Raw genomic sequence first — 21347 nt, 5'->3', positions numbered from 1 at the left:
GTAGTGAGCTTGCTGTGCGCCCTCCCCCCTGCCCTAAGGATCTTGAACTCCACCATTTCGTGGTCACTGCAGCCCAGGCTGCCCTTGAGCTTCACCTTAATGAGATTAAAATGTGATACACACACATGTAAAGATGGAATTATTTATGACCCTAATTTCATGGCCAGCAGGTACGGACTGCATCGGGCTGTCAGGGCAGGAGCCATGTTCTTCGGTCAAGAACTTGTGCTGAAAATTTTGTCACGAGCTCCAGGGTGCAACTTGCAGGCATAAGCCCAAGCCCTTAGATCATATCTATCCATTCAAAAAGAAGGCCATTTGAGTTAACTGGGTCCAATGTGTAATACGTTCTGAGAGGAGTAAGCAGATATGCACATGACACGTAATAGGAGTCAGTTTTACTAACAGAATGGTTTTCAGGTAGCTAAATCAAAACTAAGGGTATTTTGTAAGTATACTTCTGTTCCTTAGTATTTGAGCAAAAAAAGCTGCTACTGATTTTTCTTTGTAAGATTCAAGTAGGCATCCTACCTCACTTAGATAACGTTGAGGCTACCTGATAAACTTCAGTTTCCAAATGATTGTATTGAAAAGTGCTTAGTGCTTCTAAGAACCTGTGAGGGAGCTGTTCTAAAGTGAAATACGTAATCTGGGTGAGATGGTCAAACCTGGCAAGACACTTAACTCTTCAGCTGAAATAATTTTCTTAATGCTTACAGGTACTCACTTTCACTAAAAGGTTTCTTGATTTAGCTTAAAGCTCTGGACTGAGTATCCTTTTGCTTCAGTTGTAAATAAGGAAAAGTTGCACTGAAGCTAGCAAGGTTGTAGTAGTTTAAAACTGCTGTAAATAAGATCAGAGTTAAGCCAATAACGAGTCTCTTGAGACCAAAACTGCTAAACTCTAGACACCTTTGAGCTATGATGCTAGAGACCATTTCTTAGGAGGTCAGGACTGGCTTCTCAAAGGGCACCTGTTTCCAGTGTGGACTTTAAAACCTGAGCAGATTACGGGGAAAAGTGGTGAACTCTGAGACATAGCCACTACTGTTGCTTAAACAGAGACTTCTTCCTAAGTGGCAGTTGACTGCAGCTGCTATTTTTTAGTATATTAGACAAGTTCAGACTTGCTTTAGATGGCCTAAAAGACTGGAGAGCCTGAGTATGAAAGAAGATTGCCTGATATTTTGAAGATTGAACTCCTTACGCATGCTGGTGTTGCTGGCTCCAATACTGATACCTATGGCAAAGATGATCGTGTCCTTAATGCTTTTAATTTTGCTTTCCTTTCCATTCTCTAGGGAAGAAGTAAATGACAAATTACGAGACATGCCAGATGGAACATTCCTGGTGCGTGATGCATCAACCAAGATGCAGGGAGACTACACTCTGACATTACGGTAAGCATTGAGCAGTTGTAGTTCACATAGTAAAACCCTGAGTAGCTAGTTGCTATACCAATGACAGCAGTGGCTGTGTAAAGCTGACGTGGCTCAAGTTGAGAGACATTCCCAAAGGTACTGCAGATCACAGAATGAGCAAATAAATAGCCAGGTCTGATAGTTGGTTCTGTTCTGTGCATTGAATCCTGTCCCTCACTAAACACCACTGTAAGGATATCTGTGTAGATTAGATGGGACTCGGGGAGGAGAGCCACTCAGTAGTGCTTCATAGTTTCAGAACTGCTAAGGTAAAAGGTATTTATAAACTAGGGCTTTGATTAATAGGAGTGTGTTGAATATCTTGTCAGTGTGCAGCTCTGGAGAATTGAACAGTGACTCTGTAAAAAGAGTATCTTGTGCTTTCTGATCTAAAGTTTAGGAAATATTGAATTGGAGCCATGTTCCTTTCTTCATTAAAATTGCCTGCAAGTGGCAGACTTCCCAGAGCTGCCCCAGCCCTGTCTACTGCAGTTAGGCAGCAGACCTCATGTGACTAGCTGCTGGTACCTTGCCCAGCCTGTCCAGCCGCTTGCTTCTGCCAGGCTCCCAAGATTGGTTGCTTGAGGCAAACAGGCAAGGTGCATGAGCCGCTGCCTCTGTAGCACACCTTTGGGAGTTGCTATGATATGGTAGATATTTGATCTTGCCGTGAAATTCCATTGTCTTAATGGCAGGTTTGACCCCAAGGGTGTAGTTTAAATTCTGCTTTGACTTCTGCCTTGAAGTTCACGGCTTATGCACTAAGGTTTGGCATGATTTGGTTATTTTGCTAAACACAGATGTCTTTAGGAACCAAAATTGAGAGTGCAGGAAGGACAGGATATTGTCTAAACAGTCTGCTGGTGAAAAAAGGAAGAAATAAGCACTATATTTGTGGAAACCACTAGAATGTATAAATCTGGATAATGTAAAGTCCTAAACTTACAACCATCTTGTAATCCTCAAAGGGTTTTGTTTAGGTTTGTATATCCTGTCTTAGCATCCATAACTCAAAAGACTTGTTAATCACTGTATAAATGTATACTCAGTTGTATACTATTAGTGACCCCAAATTGCAGGAAATTGTGGGTTTGGGTTTTCATATGGCTCCTTTATTCAGCCTTCAGCATCCTCCTTTTCCCTTGCAAAACTTCTGGCAAAGCTAGGTCTTAAATACCATAAGCTGGCTCCAGAATGAACACATCGGAAGAGATTTACTTTGGGCTTTGCTCCTGTTCAAATAATACCGGCTGATAATTCTGTGTGTATTGACTCTTAAACTACCAATATCTGCTAGTATGTAAAGAATCATTATGAAGGTGTACAGTGTCAGACAGCCACTTGTCCAGGAATTTCACTGGTGTTTTTGTTAGCAGCCTTACTGTTGAAGAGGGATAGGAGGTACACAGTAAAACCTCTAAGTTACTGTACCACTTTACAGGAAGGGTGGCAACAATAAACTGATAAAGATCTATCATCGGGATGGAAAATACGGCTTTTCTGATCCACTGACATTTAGTTCAGTTGTGGAACTGATTAACCACTACCGCAATGAGTCTCTGGCTCAGTATAACCCGAAGCTTGATGTGAAGTTGATGTATCCAGTGTCCCGGTACCAGCAGGTAAGATCTTCATCGGACCCCAATAGCTATTAGTGCAGACAAGAAAAAAATTGCAAATGTGTAATGATTTTGTTTTCTATCTATGTGAAGCCTGATTTTTTTTTAAACTGAAAAAAAAAGTGAGTTTTCACATTTGACCTCACTTTGCTTATAATAATGGGTCTTCCATATTGTCTAGCCATTTAAGCTTCTTCATTTTATCAAGTTTCCAGTCTCCATCCGAGCAGTCCAATAGAGAAGTGAAACCCTGATACGCAGTAGACTTGAGCCCGAGAAGCCTTTTTTTCCCCCTTGGACCCTTATGAACCCAGGGGGCGCTGTTTTAGACAGCGTTGCCCTTGAAGCACATATGAGCCATGCAGCTGCTCGTTCTGTGCATAGACATCTAAATTTTTCAAGAATATTTTTTAAAGTTTTATTCAGTAGCCTGAGACATTGTCTTGCATTAAGGAAAAAGAACTGCAGAGCTTTTGGGGAAAAAAATACTCTGATCTTTACCTTCCGATTCCAAGCAATTCATTTCCTCCTTTCTCCAGTAGGGGATAGCAATCCTAGACCTAAGCTGGAGTGTGTTTTTTGGAAGCTTAGTATTTTGGCATAGCTCTTGGTGTCCCATAGTTCCAGTTCCTACTGTCTGTAAACTGTGGAACTTGTTGCATGGAGGAAAGGGGATTTAGATACGGTTTGTGTTCTGCAGAAACCTGATTATAAAAATGATGCTAATAGCTGTAAAACGCAAATATGCATAAGTGGACAAACGAATACTCTTAAGGAAAAGCTGCTTTGCTCAAAGACTTAATAGCTTTTTTGTATGTACAGGATCAGTTGGTGAAAGAAGATAATATAGATGCAGTAGGTAAAAAGCTTCAAGAATACCATGCTCAGTATCAGGAAAAGAGTAAAGAGTACGACAAATTGTATGAAGAATATACCAGAACATCACAGGTTGGTTTTACTCTAGCTATCTATAGAGTCTGTTTCTTGTTGTTTAAAAAGTAAAGAAAATTATTTTAAGCTGTTGCAGCTAATACGGCAGTCCAAGGTCAGAAAATACAAGGAAGAACTTAGTAAATTGTGGAATAGAGCAAGGTGGTTTCAAAGTTGATGGAAACAGTGAACATTACTTGTTGCTGATAGTCCTAGAGGTATGGTGTGGGGCAAGGAAGAAAGAGGAACTGAGCTTCCTAGTATAAGGTAGAGCAGTGGAGAAAGCCATCACCTGCAAGCTTTGCACTGCAAACTTCTTCCTTGGCTGCTGAGTATTTCCAGCTGCTGTATGCTGCAGTGAAAATCGTAGAGGGGTTTGTCCAGGTTTTTTATGAAGTCATGTTCAAATCAGATACCAGATATTATGCATTAAAGAAGTGTGAACACAGTATTTGGACTGCTTCTTGTAAAATAAGATAGTTCATATATGGGAGGAGGTTTGCTGGCAGTTTTCCTGCAAACTAAGATGGAAAATATGACTAAAATATTTGAGGGGTTTGCAGCCTAATAGAGAGCGTTGTGTGGGGGAGGAGAGTAGACGTACAGGGAGTAAGTCTTCCCTGTAATTCCCTGACTCTACTCGGACATTTGACTAAATTTAAATAACTGATTAATCACACTTTGACTTGGGGGGGGAAGAAAAGTTCATCTTCTCGCTCAATTTAGGGAACATAATTGAGTCTTGCGTTGTCATCTGTATCATGAACAAATGATGAAGGACTCTTTCCTCACATAGGAAATTCAGATGAAGAGGACCGCAATTGAAGCATTTAATGAAACTATTAAGATATTTGAGGAACAGTGCCACTCACAAGAGCGATACAGCAAAGAGTACATTGAGCGATTTCGCAGGGAGGGGAATGACAAAGAAATTGAACGGTAGGCTCTCAGGTTGTGTTTGCTTACAAGGAAGAACTAGTGTCCACATTGACGCTCCCATGAAATTCTTTTATATAATATTGCATCATATAAAACACTTTAAACTCAGTATTTACTCTGAGACCTTCCCCCACGGTGTCTGAACTTTCAGTAAAGCCCTCTTCTGTCGGGGAATTGCATTGTAGACAGAAGAGGTGGGAGATCTCTGGATTATTCTCTCTTAACTTCAGTAAATCAAGATACTGTGATGAGGATCAGGTAATAATTAGCTGCATTTGCTTATCCCACTTCTATTTGGATTTGCTGAGAATATAATTCAGAAAAATCTTTACTTGTGAACTGCAAAATGGGCATAGATCTGGTAAATCTCATAGTCCATAGTCAGTCACTTTCGAAGAAGATGAGTATTTAATTGCCACTACTTGGTAGTGTATAGTGGTCATCAAACAGAAATTCAGTAAGGGCCTCATTTGAGATTGCCCTTCTGTGAAGATACTAGCAGAAAAAGCTGTATCTGGGCCTTTGAAGAAATGCCAGGTGTAATGCCTAACTTGACACAGTGCTTTATGAATCGCGGTAGGGTAACCTCAAGAAGATTTTTAGACTGAAAACAGTTACCTGTAACAATCTTACTATGCGATTGTGGTGCTTCATTTTGACTAAAGAGCAATTAACAAGGGAAATACGTTATTTTCCTGAATTGTACCAAACCTGTGAACTGATCTTGAATGAAGAGACAGGCAGTGTTACTTCCTGGTAGCTCTTGATCAGTAACTGAAGTCTGCATTTGAAATCTTGCTAGTACTGATACCTATGGTGGGATTGCATAATTGATATATCAAAAAATAAATCTGACAGTGAAGGAGGAATCTGTTCTAGTTTACCCTCCTAGAGATAATTTGTTCCTGCATCTCTGCCAGAAGGAAATATATTAAGGTAAACTGAAGGTTCAAACTATGCAAAAGGGTGGTAGGTCTTCTGGCAAGAGGTCTTTTCTGGCACTCTTACAGTAATTTTCATGTTAAGATGAGGTGGTCAAAGGGAGGAGCTGCTGTTACAGTAGTTCTTGTGATACTCTTATGTAAGTGCTACCGGTAAGGTTCAGTCCTTCTAGACTGGTTTGACCTCACCTCTCAAATATTAAACTTGTTTGCAGGATAATGATGAACTATGAAAAATTAAAATCACGCCTGGGTGAGATCCATGATAGTAAAATGCGCCTGGAACAAGATTTGAAGAAGCAAGCTCTGGACAACAGGGAGACTGATAAGAAAATGAATAGTATCAAGCCTGACCTAATTCAGCTCCGCAAAATCAGAGATCAGTATCTTGTGTAAGTAAACCTGACCTGTACTTCAGAATAGTGTCTCTGATTAACCTGATTAATGACTGTTTCTATCAGGATAATGGGAATTTAACTTTCTTTTCATAACCAAAGTTCTGCGAGTGCTAAGGTACTACATTCTGGCATGGGATGTCTGAGTAATTGGTTGGCCTCTTCATGACTTCATTCCTTTATTATGCTCTTGTCAGACTTAAAAGAGCTTGCCTCAACTAGTGCACATTCTGCAACTCCTGTAAATAAAACATTTAAGAGAAATAAGTTATAAACAAAACCTGTGCCTGCTGATACAACAGAGCTTAGTACTTTTTGTGCTAGGTGTGGCAGATGTTGCTTGTACCCACCCTTGGTTTCACTGACACCCCTGTTACCCAGCTCCTAATGTCCTTGGGCTGGACTCAGTGCACTAGGATTCTGGCAGAAGACAGAGGGAAACACACTGTCTCAGAAGGTGATGTTAGGAGGTTAGGAGAAGCCAGTGGGAATACCCAGTTTGTTTTCCCAAGAGACACAGGCAGCTGTCACAATTTGTATTCCACTTCCTTTCTGGCCTGCACTGTGCAGAGGCAGTACCTCTTCCTCAGCTGTACCCTCTTCTTTTTCCATTTAAGAGATTGCTTCATGGTTTCTCTTTGCTCTTGCCCAGTAAAGGGGGCATCTCAGAAGACGATGCAAGGAAGCACTCATGGAATCTGTGGTCTTTCTATGGCTTTTGTTACTGGAGAACAAGCTAAGCTGCAGACTGTTTCTTTGTGGGACCTTGTGTCTGAGCTTCAGCTTGCTCAGTAAGAAAACCCGTACATGTACTCTGAAGTAATGTATTAATGCTCTTCTCTTCTGGCAGATGGCTCAATCACAAAGGGGTGAGACAGAAGCGAATAAACGACTGGCTGGGGATCAAAAATGAAAATATTGATGAGTAAGTGTCATTATACATACAATTTTACTGAGAAGTGTTCCATTAATAAGTGTTTTCTCTTGTGGGGGTTGGTAATACGAAACACCAGTTTCTCAGTAAAGGACTATAGAAAAAGGAAGGACTGCAGAAAAAGGGAGAAATTCTCTAGGGGAAGCTGACGCATTTAGGATTAAACAAGGTTGGAACAATTAAGTTCTAAGTTGAAGCCTTTAACATCTCTCTATTAAGAGCCTGACCTCCCAATTTGGGTGTGTTCTGGTATTTCTTTGATTTCTGCAAAAATAAATCACTGCTTATTAACTCCTTTACTGACCACTGGTTGAGTTAAATTTATCCTCTCTTTCAGCACGTACTTTGTGAATGAAGAAGATGAAAACTTGCCACATCATGATGAGAAAACTTGGTTTGTTGGGGATCTCAACCGTATCCAAGCAGAAGACTTGCTCTGTGGGAAACCTGATGGAGCATTTTTAATTCGAGAGAGTAGCAAGAAAGGATGTTATGCTTGTTCTGTGGTGTAAGTCTATTTTCCTTTTTGTTCTAACTACTCAATTCATAGATATTTACCACAGCTCTATATTTTGGAGATCAAAAGTCAGGCCTAGCCTAGGCCTACCCATTGGAACACGTTGCATGTTTGCAGGAGGACTAGCATGGTAAAAGCTTTGTTGCAAACATGTGCTTTGAATGTGTAATAACTTTAGTCCTAGCAGTCTCTTCAGTCACCACAGCAGCTAGTACAAAATTCTGAAGTATCCCAACTTGAAGCTCTACAGTCATAAGTAAATTAAGGCTGAATTCTCCCATATTCTTCCCTGCCAAGGGACACGCGGGAGGAAGAAAAACAGAGCTGTAAAGCTGTAACATCTTCCGTTCTCATTTTCAGACATGGCCAACTCTAGATGCTTTCTCTTGTATGTTTAAGATAACGGTGATGCTTCAGAGGAGACATTATTTGTGAGCGGTATTTTTTGACATTCACACAGCCTTGTATTGATTTCTTGTGTTTCACTTCATTTATGCTGCTGTAATGGAGGTCAGAAGTACTTTGATTCCATTATTTAAAAACCCTTCAAGCCTATTCTGGAGTGCAAAATGGCTTTCACTGATTTATTTCACATGAGGTTAATTGCTTCTGAAAGCAAGTCCAAGAAATGAATATGTGAAGGTATATCACCTCAAGGTAACTGAAGATTGTAGTATCTGCTATGTTCAAGATACTGTTTGTCACAGTCACTGAAGCGATGGGTTCGTCAGATACTTTTCGCTTGCTTGGTATCACGCTACAAGCTAGCAAAGGGATGGCATAACGTAACCTGTTCCTACATGTGACTTGGGTTGTAATAGGCTCCAGTACAGGGATTACATAATACTCGATCTTTCTGGCAGATAAGTTTTTCTAGGAGCTTTGGAAATACTGTGTTGCAGTAACTGTTTTGCCAAGTTAGGGACTCAGTCGCTTTGACTTCAGATAATGAACCGACTTGAACCCGTGCCACGCTTAACATTAAAAAATGCCCACTGAAGGTTAGTGCTGCATTTCATGAAATACTCTGTAGGTCCTAAGAATTTGTGGGTTTTGGCTTCTTCACTCAGTGGAAAGGTTTCCAGATAAGTTGAGCACAATGTCATAGCTGACTTCAGGTGCTTATCTTCTTGGCTAAGCTCTTGACTTTTTTTTCCAAGAAACATTTGGAGAACAATGCAGTAGGGAATTGTACTGCTGGGATAGAAGAGGCCTCTTATGTGGATTATTATGCAAGAGTGTTTAATCGCGTGCCCTGAAGCACTGTTTCTTCACAGACCATATTAATCTCCTCAACTTGCATCTGCTGGATCCTCCATTATGTAATTTAGTGACTGGCAGGGTTGCTGCATTAGTTAATTGTTAATAGACTGTCGCTTTGGGTTTGTCCTTTGATGTAAAACTCTTCTGGTTTCTTTCCTTGCAGAGCTGATGGAGAAGTGAAACACTGTGTGATCTACAGCACTCCAAGAGGTTACGGGTTTGCAGAACCGTATAACCTGTACAGCACACTTAAAGATTTGGTTCTTCATTACCAGCAGACATCCCTTGTCCAACACAACGATTCCCTAAATGTCAGGCTTGCCTATCCTGTCTACGCACAGATGCCCCCCTCTCTCTGCAGATAAATTTTGGGGAGGAGGAAAGCGTTGGCTATCTTGGATTCTTTTCTACAATTTTTATTAGAACTTGGAGGGCATTCTTTCTCCTTAGACTGCTTGTTTTGCACAAGAAGTGATTCTGTGAATGTGAATCAAAAAAAGGCCTAGCAGCAACAAGACGACAACTTGGGTGTAGGTGTCCTGGTGCTACCTTAAAAGCTCAGCTGTGCTTTTACACTGATACTTTTGTTTCCTTATGAGGGGAATGAACTCAACACAATGCATACAAAAATACTGGAAGCAAAACATCATTTTATGGAGATAATTTTTTGCCAGGCACCTTCAGTGGAACTTCTAATTGGATTTAGTTTTCTCTTGTTCTCGTAGAGACAATTTGAAGCCTCTGTTTGAGGCATCAGTAATGTCTTTCAGTCTTAAACTCCCAAGAAACTAGGGGGGCAACTCTACCACAGCAATTCTTCTCTGTTAATTTTAGCAGCTTCACTGCGATTCAGCCGAACTTCCAAAAGAGGGCTTGTCTTGAGGTAGCGTGGAATTTGGTGAGAGAAGACCAAAGGAATTATGGGAAAGCTTCAGGTTTTTATTTAAATGGAAAAATGCTTGTAAAGAAAAGTTGCTTTATTTTTTTTGCCAACAGTAACAAAGTTTTGGTTTCAGTGGCACTACCGGTCTTCACTTAAAGGAAACATTTATAACCAAATTGAACACACCAAAACTTTGTTCGTTGCTAGATTGAGCACTTATGGGGAAGGTTGCATTAGCATCCGCACATTTTTTTTTCTACACCAAAACTTGAAACAAATAAAAGGAAAAGCTAAACATTGTGTGGCTTCAAAACACTAAATTTGTCTGATCTGATGTAATTGCTCGCTCTCCTCTTTCTTCACCCCCCCACTTCCTCCCATTCCTCAGCTTGGGATTCTGTTTTCAGTTTTTATGATACTGTGCTTCAGAATGTAAACTAGAATGAAGCTTGCACTCACCTGTTGCAGTTCTCTTGCTGAACAATGACACACTCTTGTAATGCTTGATTTTGGTATAGAAGAGGTAGGTGCAATCAAATGCTTCTGGATGGCTTATTGTACCAAATTCTTTCATGAGGTGTAGTCATTTCCAGTTGTATAGAAGTGAGCATGCTAACTATAGATCTCCTCTGATTTGTTCTTTCCAAGCTAGGTTCTGAACTCTCACACCACTGCAGCCAAGCAAGATTTTACACTGGTGTAATCTAAATTCCCTTGTAGTTATTTGGGACATGATGCAAAACACAGGAAGGTAAGAGAGCCATACTCCTCAGTTATTGGATGTCTGGTACCATCCTTTGGCAAGGGCTGCTGTCAAATACTAGAGTGGGTAGTCCTGGGCTTCATCAAGTATAGCAATCATCCAATAAATCCTCTCCCTGGAAAGTATACAAAGCAGCTTATTTCCATTCCTTAAGCTTCTAAAATGAAAAAGAGCTAAATTTGGCAAACTCAACCACTTGGCATCAAAGCACAACTGGCAAAGTAATTGTTCAGTGTGCAACCTTGAAAGTTACTTTTGTTCCTATTACTGGAAGCGGTTCCCTTGCAATGCACCCATTGTGCAGGACAGGAAGCAGACAGTCATGCAGGTCTGAGAATGTGCTAGACCCGTTTCTGACCCTGGGGCTTATTTCCTGTTCAAATGGGGTTTTTTCTATAATGCCTGGGCAGTAGTGCCAGGCTTGTTGATGTTTGTTTACACTAGAAGTATTATTTTGCTGAATGTCATGAATTTGCAAGCAGGGAAATGACAAGGCTGGAGCACTGACAGCCGTTGCAGGAAGGGTAGTCTGGTGGCCTGGCATGCCTGTGAGATGTTTTATTTTGCACTAATGACCCTGATGCATCCTAGGCACTTTGTAATCAGCCAGAGTGCAACCTTGAGGCAAAGATTTCTGTAGATGCCACTTTTCTAATTAAATGAAACACTACAAAACTTAACCAAAACTGGGTGAGAGGAGAAGAAAATTCATGCAAGTTGTTATGTCAAAGTGACCCACATCTGCTCATGTGTCCCTTCTCTCCCACTTCCCCAAGAAAAGGAAAAATGAGATGTAGCCCTTGCTCTTAGTGGAAAATCTGGAATGGATTCCTCAGTAGTATACGGACATAGAAATTTTTCTTTTTAAGGAAATTTTTCTTTTTGAAGAAACTTGCCCTACCTCTTGGATAATTTGCAGTTCTAATCTGGTAGCTGTAAAGCTGTCATTCTCACACCTGTTGTGCATCTAGTGTTCCCTTGGTGCTGGGCTGAGTCCAAATGCCTGATGAGGGAAATCAGTTCAAAGGTACAAATGATAGCCAGGTGCCTCATGCCTGTGGAAAAACCTGTGTGAGAGGAGTGTCTGATTGTTTTCTTTGCCTTTGTGATCTCGCTGGGCTCTCCTCTTACAATGTTAATGTTTGAGGCTGATGGGGCATGTATTTCTGATCCCTGTTTTTGTGACAGGGACAACCTGGCTGAAGTGTTTCACATCTGCCCCACTTTTAGATAGGGCTCAGTTTTGTTTTAAACAAGCGCAGGTCTGCTTTCAGGCTCATAAATCCTGGCACACCCTCGCAGTACTGACAGCAGTGGGACGGCAAAGCGGGACTGTCTGAAGTTTCCCTGTGGTGGAATCTGACTGATCCTGTGAGGTCTTAGTCCAGGCTCTGGCCCCGGCTCTGCCAAGGTAAATACAGTGTAATTCCATTGGCGTCTGTGAAGGTAGCTTGGCTTTATAGTGGTGTGAGTGAGTTGGGATTCTGGCCCCTTGCTCTCTGAGATCTCCTTGCTGATCACAGGTGATGCATTTGCTACAAATGATGGACTCAGAGCCAATAAGCCATCTTGAAGCATTCTTTGAAATTCTGTTTTGCCCAAACCTTCAGATCAGGGCTATGGGCAGACTAAGCCCACATTCCTTGTATTTGGCTCTGCTATCCTCAGCAGTCTCTCTGAGGCTGTGTTTTGCCACTGTATCTCTGTGTTTGGTTTAGGCACCTGAAGTCCCAGCTCCTACGATTGCTCCCCTTTGCAATGGCACGTGAGAGTCACAGATTCTTTCTGCATCCGTTTTTGCACTCGTAGGGCAAATGAAAATGGGTGTAAAACTGACACATGTAGCTGGTGTGATCCACAGGGCAAGGGCTTGGTCCTGCTGTGCTCGGCCTAATTCTGTTTGCTCAGTAGTGTTAGACCTGTGAGAACCCACAGCTTCCAGGAGCTGTTCTACACTTGCATGACTGAGAAATCAGAAATGGGCCTGTGCAGTGCAGGATTACACCCTGGTATGAAAAGCAGCTGTTAAGCCTAAAACAAATACAGGAAATGTGAACATAAAGGCAAAACAAAGGAACTCAAGTTCTTTTAAAACAGTAAGATGCGAGAAGGTTTCGGCTTCATGAGTCAAAACGTCAGGTGGAAAGGGGGAAATAATCTCACTGTTGTAGGAGCTGTCTGTTAGTGGACTGCAGTTAGAGGAGGACTGATCTCATTGACCCACATTGTATTAAATATATATGTAGACTTAAATAAAAACTTTTGCACAGTGTTAAATGAGGGGGGGGATGTTGAAACTCAAATATGCACAGTTTCTTCTAATCTGTTTTGAAGTATATTTGCAGGGATCAGGGGTGATTCAGTATTTTGTATTCGTATGGATGGAAATCAGGTCTACTTCCACAGTTGCCATTGGCCCCATTGCATCAGCCATGAGTGCCATGTTTTTGAAGTTAGTGAGTTACAAATCTTTTCCCACTAGTTTCTTTATTGATAACATTACTATGTTAGCATGGGAAGAACCAACCTAGAAACAGAGGGATGTCCTGACAGATGTTTCACTAGCATGTGAAACAGTAATATGTGATTGTCCACCTTCTGATACTGGAGTGCTCTAGATTTGGGGGTTGTATTTTGGTTTTTTTAATTCTCATCAGCAGTGGATTGGGTCGCTGCTTTGCACTGTTGGTAGTTGCAATCTAGAGTTATATCCAATACAGCCCTCTGTCTTATGCCAAAAATAAAATGCTCTTTCCACACTCATCTCTCTTGATGTGGCAGATGGTCAAGAAGTTTTCCATTTAATGTGATGGGCCTGATTCTTTTCTTGCTGACACTAGTGTAAGCAAGACTTCCACAACCGAAAGCCATTCCCAGGAAAAGAGCTTGTATTTAACCATACCTGAATTCTAGTCACAGCGGGGCAAAAATGAAAGTTTGTCCTTCGCAAAGCCAGGCAACTGTAATGGGGACTGTGGAAATGAATGTTGACACTTAATGCTGTTCTGGGGAGGACAGGGGAAGGAGGAGCGTCTCGATTGCCTGAAATCCTGGGCGCTCTGCAGGCTTGGGTGGCACCGTGTCCGCAACTGAACGCTGTGGCTGTTTAAAACAGCAGAATTGCTATAGGAGTGTCACACCTTAAGTTTGGAAAAGCCCCTTATTTGGTACTTGAACAATCTCGCTTCTGTTTTTGAATGTCTGTTTATTTTTTATTTTTGTTACACTAACAGGGAATAAAAATCTGAAATGTTAGTGAGTCTTGTATGCTTGCTGCATTGTGCAGACATAAAACAGGTACTGTTTGTGGATCAGGAGGCGTAAGAGACAGGTTCAAAATGCAGTTTTACAAAGCACTATGATGGGTTGGGGGTTGTTTTGTTTAGATCATGTTTAAAATCAGATTTTCTTACATGTACTTTCCTTATATTGATTTGCAACCTCTGCTTTCGGAACAGCAAAATCAAAATGTTCCCATAGAACAAAGATACTCGGGAGGCGGGGGGGAGGATTAGGCTTGATCAAATTCAGTGTTCAAAGCAAATAGCTTTAACGAAGAGGAAGGGTCAGCATCTTAGTGTCCCTTTGGTTGTAGTTCAATGAGGCAGTAGACAGACCATGAAGTAGGACCTCCGCCTTGAACCACGAAAGAAAGAGGAGGTGCCAGAGCAGACCCTTCCCTTTGGAATAATCAGTTGTACTCTCCTTAAATGTGCATGCAAGGAGATAGGAAATTAATAGAAGGACTTGCTCCTCTTTCTGTATTGGGAGGGAACTCGCATTGCTGATCCCCTCGTTTCCCTTGGCACAACCTGTGCAGCCAGGAGAAAGGAACCGAGTTACTAGCCCAAATAAATGTGGGCCTGTTTGTGAAGCAGCTCGGCTAGTTAAGTAAGTACTGCGTGAGGAGTAGCTTTGGATGGGGTTAGATGAAGTTTGTCCAACATTTTTGTGAATCTTGCATTCTGTGGGCAGAAATACTTTCCACCGAATGGGAAGGGGAAGAAAAAAAAAATCTCTTGAAATCTTTTCAACTCCTTCCCGTTTGTTCACAGGAGGAGATAGGGAGCTTGAGCTTGTTAACTGTTTAGATGATGACAGTGCTTGAAGTGCTGGTCTTTGGGGCTGGCTCCATACAATTAATGCAGAATTTGCATTTTTTTTTTATTGCTATTGGCATAGGCTCGGCATATTTTATGACTAGACTCACCATTGGTTCTAAAACTTGCCTTTAAAAAATGTAATACGAGCTTCAGAGGCAAAAAAAAAGCAAGACTGGGCCCTTATTGATCGAAAGAAGGCCCTGTTGATCGACCTGTATTAGAGAAAGCAGCTTTAATTTGATGCCCCCCTCCACCACCTTCCTTTGGGACTGCTTCTGTGAGATCGGCGTTGGCAAACGAGGGGGCTGAGATTTTCCCCCTGTATTCAGCAGCGCTGTACCCATGCGCTTGCCAAGCGCTTGTGGCAAGGGGCTCGGGATCGTTTGGAAAAATGATTGCATCCAAAGACAAAAAAAAAAAGTGTCCAAGGGTGAATATCACCCCCTGGCATCAGTCTCGTCACTTCAGGGGAGTTGTAGGATGTTGGGCCAGCTGCGAGCTGCCCCCGGGTCTCCGTTGGGTGTGGTGGGGGTTCGTGTTCAGTCGGCTGGCTGGGGTTTTGGTCTGTTTTGTTTTCGTGAGTGACTTCTACATCCAGCAAAGATATGTTTGACGAAACCTGTTAATTTTGTATATCTGGCTGTTTATTGCACCATGGGATTGTAATGGTCTGCATCATCTGTGTGTGTGTGCGCGTGTGTGTGTATATGTACTGTATGTATATAGATATATGTAAAATATATTCACGTACACATTTATATGCATTAGCTGTAAGTGGCACTGCCCCTTAAAAATAAAACAAAAGTCACTGTTAGCACATTCTGCCATGAGTTTAGGCAGATTTGGGTTTGGTTTTGTCAAATGAAAAGGAGTTTATTGTGTTCATCTTGCATATGTGCTTCTGAAATGCTGAACTCTGGATTTCCTCGGGGGGTTACTATTTTATTTGTAAACCGAATTGAATTGGGGTGTTATTTACTCTGGGACAAAGCATTCAATGTTGTTCCAAGCAAAGGTTTAGCAAAAGAAACCCTCTTGCTCTCCTGCAAGATGCAGTGAACGTTTGCGCCTTTCGGTAGACCCCCAGACCCCCCCTGTCCAGAGCTGATGTGCAATGGGTGGTGTTGGTACGTGTCCCTTTGTGAGTGGACTCTTTGTATAAGGTGTGGTTCAATGTAAAGCATGAGTGGGTGTTTGATCTTGTATCGAGGGCTGAAATAACAGCACACTCCTTTGTACAACCTTTGCATTAATGTTTCTGCTTTTCTTTGACTTCTATTTTCTTTACGGGAAACTGCATCTGTTAAGAACCTGCTTCTCCAGAAGCTATAGAACTATTTTGTTTTCCGGATGAATTCCAGCATGTAACTTTGGTACTCTTGTTTGTTATTTGTGTAAAACCTGTTCTTCTGTCGTTTATGGTGTAGTCGGGGAAAAAAAAAAAAAAGAAAAAAAAGGAATCCATGTAGTTTAACTTTTAAAGAAAAGAAACAAACTGCTTCATAAGGAAACCAATTGTATGTTAGTGTTTTCAGACAAGTCATCCTGTAGTTTCTAGCTCAGTAATGCAACCCTGTACTTGTCACCAGGTGTGTTACAATTTTGCTGTACTTTCTTTTACTAGATGGTTGGGCTTTTAAATCCCAGACACTAAGCATCCTGGGCCTACTTGCTCTAGATCAAAAAAATGCAATAAAAAAATTGCAATAAAGCACATTGACATGTAATGTTTTAGAAGGATGTACTGACAGCTGTTTCTAATAAATTCAGAACTGCAGTGTGGTCGGGCTGTCATGGTGTTAGCTGTGTTTGTGTCTCCCAGCCGAGGCCATGAGCATCATCTTTAACAGAGACTTTAAAAGAAGACTTGCAGAGGTCCAATTTGCTCTCGGCTGGAACTGAGGCAGCCAGGCCCCGAAACCCTCTCGGGGCTGAGACGAGGGAGGAATACATGTAGCACACGTGCGCTCCTTCATGGAGCCTTTTCCTCTGTTCCTTTTACAGCGTCTTTAGAGAGAGCAAGAGCAATCAGCAATGTTCTTGCATGCCTCGTTGCTTCCTCTGCCATCAGGGAATACCTCCTTCGGTGATGCCACTCCTGGTGCTGGGGGGAGAGGGGAGCCTGCAGGGCTGAAGCAGCCTGCCAAAAGACCCAGCTTGGTTGGATCAATTCGCCTAGATCCTTAATTTTGCAGGAGTTCTGGAAATCACCGTTTGGTTTCCCAATTCCTTCATGAGCACCAGGCACTGGGGCCACTGAAAAATCGGTGAGTTTGTGGGTGACATTGCCCATCTTCTTCCATTTCAACCGCAGGCGTTAGCAGGAGGGTCCCGGCACACTCGCGGTGCAGCAGCGGTGTTGTATGGCTGAGCTCCAGGCTCTGCAACGGCCCAACATTTACTGTACCAGGCTGTGACCGCACAGCCCCCCGCAGCCACGGGAGCTTGGGGATGGGGGGTTACCGCCGCAGACACCTCTCCATATGCATGTTTTGCATTTCCCATTCGCGATCTCAGGAGCTGCTGGGGAGAAGCCCAAGTCGCACGGGGCAGCCCGAGGGTGGCCAGCCAAAGGGCTTGGGCTTGGGCAAGCTTGAGGGCTGGCAAGGGCAAACCTGGGGGAGCTTCACCCCTCAAACATGGGAGTCAGATAGGATGCCACAGCAGCATCCTCGGAAAATTAGGGCAGGGGCAGAACTGGTCCATGCGTGGCTCGGCTGGACGGGGTTGCAAACGGCTTGGTGTTTTTGCAACCACATGAGTCGACGTTTTTGCAGACTGCTGAGCAATGTTTTTTCAACCTGCTGAGTCGGCCATTTAAAAAAAAATGCTGTGCCAGCATTTTCTCACATTGCCGAGTAAGCCTTTTCGGCTGCTGAGTCAGCATTCCCTCCATCGCCCGAGCCGCAGGCCCCTCTGCCAGCAGGCGGGGAGCACCGAAAAGGGCAGAAAAGCCCCTGGTCATGGCACAGGGGAGCGGGGAGCACCCGCATGGCCCCTGAGGTCTTGCTCAGGCATCTATCTTTACACCCAGCAAGGAGGATGCCGCACGTTTAAAGCACCCCCAGGTCAGGTCCCTTCTGCCTGCTACGTGCTCCCCGTAGTCCTGCCTGCAGGGATGGGGCATAGCACTGGAGGGATGCGGCTGGCCCAAAAACATCACCCGGAGGCATCAGCAGCCCTGCGGCTCCCAACGACTAGCGTTGCGGGCCGGTGTCCACCGCAATCGGCACCCCTGGGCACCTAAGCGGGAGGAAAGCGAGGGGGAAACATCAGCAAGAAACTGGGAGGACTCTGCAAGGCGACTCTGGGGACTGGCTCTTTTTTATTATTATTTTTAATTTATTTCTTTTTAATAAAGGCTAATGAGGTAGAATTACAGGAAAGATGTAAGTCACTAATTGGCGAATCATTTTTCAGGGCTTTGCCAGACGGGTTGTTTCGTTATGAAAACATTACAGCTGGGAGTTGGCGTAGGAAATTTCCAAGCGGCTGTGCTGACTGGATGGAAAGAAAAACACCTCCCAGCTCAGATGTCTTCTCAGAGAAAGGGCAGATCCCCGGGATTTTTCCATCCTCGGCAATGCTGCGGAGCTTCCTGCAAGTCCCCTAGGTTCCCCCCCACAGTCACAAAAGGGACCCTTCCCGGGGGCAGGCAATGGCCTGGCACTCCCTGGGAATGGCACCGCAGGGTAGGGGTGTGGGATGAATGGACAGACGCCCCTGGGATGCTTTCATGGGACTCCTGTTCCCCCAGGGCAGGAGATGGTTGCACTGGGAGATTCATGGGAGGATCTTCCCCATGGGGAAAAAATCGGGGGGGAGGGGGGCGGGGAAATCTCCAAAAGCCAGTCCTCTCCCAGCCAAAATGCCTCAATGTAAGGCATCGGGATTCGGTTCACACCATCAAGGTTTGGTTCGAAAGCCATGGGCTTGTTGCAATGACCAAGCTGCTCTGCTTCCCCTCCTTGGTTTCAGCTCTCAAAATAGACTTATTTTAGTCTAATAGTTTAGTTTAATAGACATCATGCTGCCGGGCAAGGGGAGCAACACAACCACGAGCCATAGCTGAAAGTACCACAGACAGTCATTCATAAATGGCAAGGCAGCTAAAGTGGGCTACATGGCTCCCTGAGCTGCCCAAAAGGGTGGGGGGGTTCCCTATGGAAACCACGAGGGACCTGGTCGCCTGTCCCCTCCATCCCGCTCCAAGATGCATGGCCGGTGCATGGGACACAATAGGCTCATCTGCCATGAACGAAGCAACTGAGCATGGAAATGCAGCCGGGGTGGCTGCTTCTCACTCCAGTCCCCACCGTGACCGGGGGCTGGGTAGGTGGGAAGGTGCCCAGGAAGGAGGGTGCGGCCTGCATGCCCTGGGAGCGCGACCCCTCCAGGGATGCACGACCTGGCCAAACCCTGGGGAGACACGAGGAGGATGGAGGAGCGTTCACCCTGACCACGAGCCGCGGTTCCTCCCAGCGAGACGTGGAATGCAGCATTTCCCTCCCTGGAGCATCAAGTCCGAGCTCGGAGCAGGGGCCGGCAGCTTTCAAGTAAACTGGTGAATTAGGTTTGGCCACGGACCCAGAATCCCCATTTCACGGGAAATCTCATCATCTCACTCACCGGGTTTCATCCAAATTGGAACAAAATGTTAAAATACAAAATTTGACTCTGGACAATTTTTTCGGTGGGGGAAAAAACCCAACACAACAATTTTGGTTCAGCTGGCGCAGTCCCACACCAGCGTTAGCCTTTCTCTACTGACACAATCCAAACGCCCAGGAAGGTTGGAAGGATGGAGGCTTCACCCTGACTGAGATAAACTGTTTCACTGGCTACTATTTTCTCCCTGAATTTTCATCAAATCTGCACTTTCTGATGGCAAAACTTTCTCCCTTGGGAAATCAAACTGGCTTTTGTGGAGAAGAGATGGGTAGGGGACAAGCTGCCAGGGCACCCTCTGCATGGCGGCTGCAGGCTTTGTGCTCCCTGCGGCAGAGGACACAGTGGAGCAGGGAAGGAAAGGTGCAGAGCGCCGGCCCGGGCTGCTGCCCACCCTCCTGCCCCTAAACCCATCCTGGGTGTCAGTGGTGGCTCCCAGGAAACAGCCACAACCGCCCAGCCGCTCTCCCCCAGCCTGAACACTGGCTTGTGCACCATGGAGCAAAGCCGGACTACAGCTTCCCCGTGGGCTCCCGCTCTCCTCTGGAGTGCTGTCTGCCCCCAGAGCCCTTTCCCTTCCCCATCCCCACCGAACCTGAGGCGCAGGGCAGAGCCTTGAAACCTCCCTTGTAGCGGGAGGAGGAGCACAGGCAGCCTCCGGCCCTGGCTCCTCACGCCCAGCTGGCTCAGCCTTGAAGCCCTGATGCAGCCCTGAACCAGAGCAATCCAGGGGGTGGTTCCCAGAAGGGGGATAAGGAGCAGGAAGAGGAGGATTAACTGTCGCAGGATCCCAGGGGCGAGCAAAAGCATGTCCTGCAATGGAGCATCTTGGGCAGACTGGGGTGCCAGGAGGGCAGGGGCCAGGATGTGCCCCTCCATCCCATGGATGCTGTGAGGGTGGCAAATAAAGCTCTCCCTGGGCTCCTGCATGGGGTCCTGGGAGAGACCCTGGCTTTTTGGGCTCCCATCGCAGGTCTCTGCCCAGGTGAGGCACTCGCTAGCCACAAGCCTGCTTCAAGCAGAAACGGCGCTGGAGAGTTTCCCAAACCTTTTCCCTTTCCTCCCACTTTTAAGGGAAGGGGCTGGATGGGTGCACTGGGAGCAGAGCCAGCCCACCCGCCCCAGGCAGGTGCTGTGCACGCTCCCCCGGCCGCTCTGCCAAAGGAAACACAAACATCCTACCCAAAGAAAGCACTTTTCATCAGCAACACAGGTTCCCATTTTTGCACAGGGCCGGCCTGTTCTGGGCAGCTTTCCCCACCGCATTGCTGGGCTGAGCGAGAGCCCAGACAAGCTTTCTGGGCTGGGCTTCGGCCATTGCCACCCCTCCCACCCCATGTTAGATCCACTGAAACCAGTCAACGTGACCGTGTTTGAGACCTGGAGAGGGTTTAAACTGGCCTGATGTGAGACACTTCAGAGTTAAAGGGATTTAACTCAGCCTCGGAGTCCCTCCTGTCCTCAGGGTGGGAGCTGGGGATGCAGATCCAGGGGCATGAGGGACCTGGGGATTTGGGACCCAGGAGATTTGGGACCTTGGGTTGTGGGATCTGGAGGATACAGGACCTGGAGGATGTGGGGGCCCCAATTCTCCTTGCTTCTGGAAGGGGAACTTTGGCCAAACCTGGGTGTCCCCAGCCCTGCAGAGATGATGAGCCCCTGTACCTAGAAGCAGCTGCTGGAGGGAAATTCCAGTTTCATGGAGTGGTGCGGCTTATGAAATAGGCCAGGACAACAAAAATAGCTTTAAAAAAAAGTGTAACTTTGGCCTAAAATTTGGGAAGACATGAGGAGAAGACAGGAATCGGGGCGGAAGAGGGGGTGAGCAGGAATGTAAGGGCACTTGGACGCACATCACTCATGGAATAAATATCTCTGGGTGTTTTATACCTGCCCTCAGTGGTGGGCAGGCAGCCGGGGGAGAGGAGCAGCAGCGGCTCTTCTACCCCCTCCCCTCCCGGCACCGATGCG

The 21347-nt window shown here is 44.8% G+C and overlaps 1 protein-coding gene across 3 annotated transcripts in view; it reads left to right on the top strand.

The window, feature by feature from the left end:
• Positions 1-16490, top strand: part of PIK3R3 (phosphoinositide-3-kinase regulatory subunit 3) — a 91357-nt gene extending 74867 nt beyond the window's left edge. For 2 of the 3 annotated variants that reach the window (XM_019474166.1, XM_009287318.2), the window contains 8 exons: positions 1302-1400; positions 2863-3043; positions 3863-3988; positions 4767-4909; positions 6066-6242; positions 7096-7170; positions 7517-7687; positions 9123-9324. In XM_019474166.1, coding sequence (XP_019329711.1) covers positions 1302-1400; positions 2863-3043; positions 3863-3988; positions 4767-4909; positions 6066-6242; positions 7096-7170; positions 7517-7687; positions 9123-9324 — 1174 coding nt within the window. Of the gene's footprint in view, positions 1-1301; positions 1401-2862; positions 3044-3862; positions 3989-4766; positions 4910-6065; positions 6243-7095; positions 7171-7516; positions 7688-9122 lie in introns of all 3 variants that reach the window. The other variant, XM_019474165.1, reaches the window with a different exon arrangement.
• The last annotated feature ends 4857 nt before the right edge of the window (positions 16491-21347 follow it).

The sequence above is a fragment of the Aptenodytes forsteri genome, unplaced genomic scaffold (genome assembly GCF_000699145.1).
Source record: "Aptenodytes forsteri isolate BGI_AS27 unplaced genomic scaffold, ASM69914v1 Scaffold119, whole genome shotgun sequence".
NCBI classification, from domain to species: domain Eukaryota; kingdom Metazoa; phylum Chordata; class Aves; order Sphenisciformes; family Spheniscidae; genus Aptenodytes; species Aptenodytes forsteri.
The sequence above is the reverse complement of the archived record's forward strand: the minus strand, read 5'-3'. Positions and strand labels throughout refer to the sequence as shown.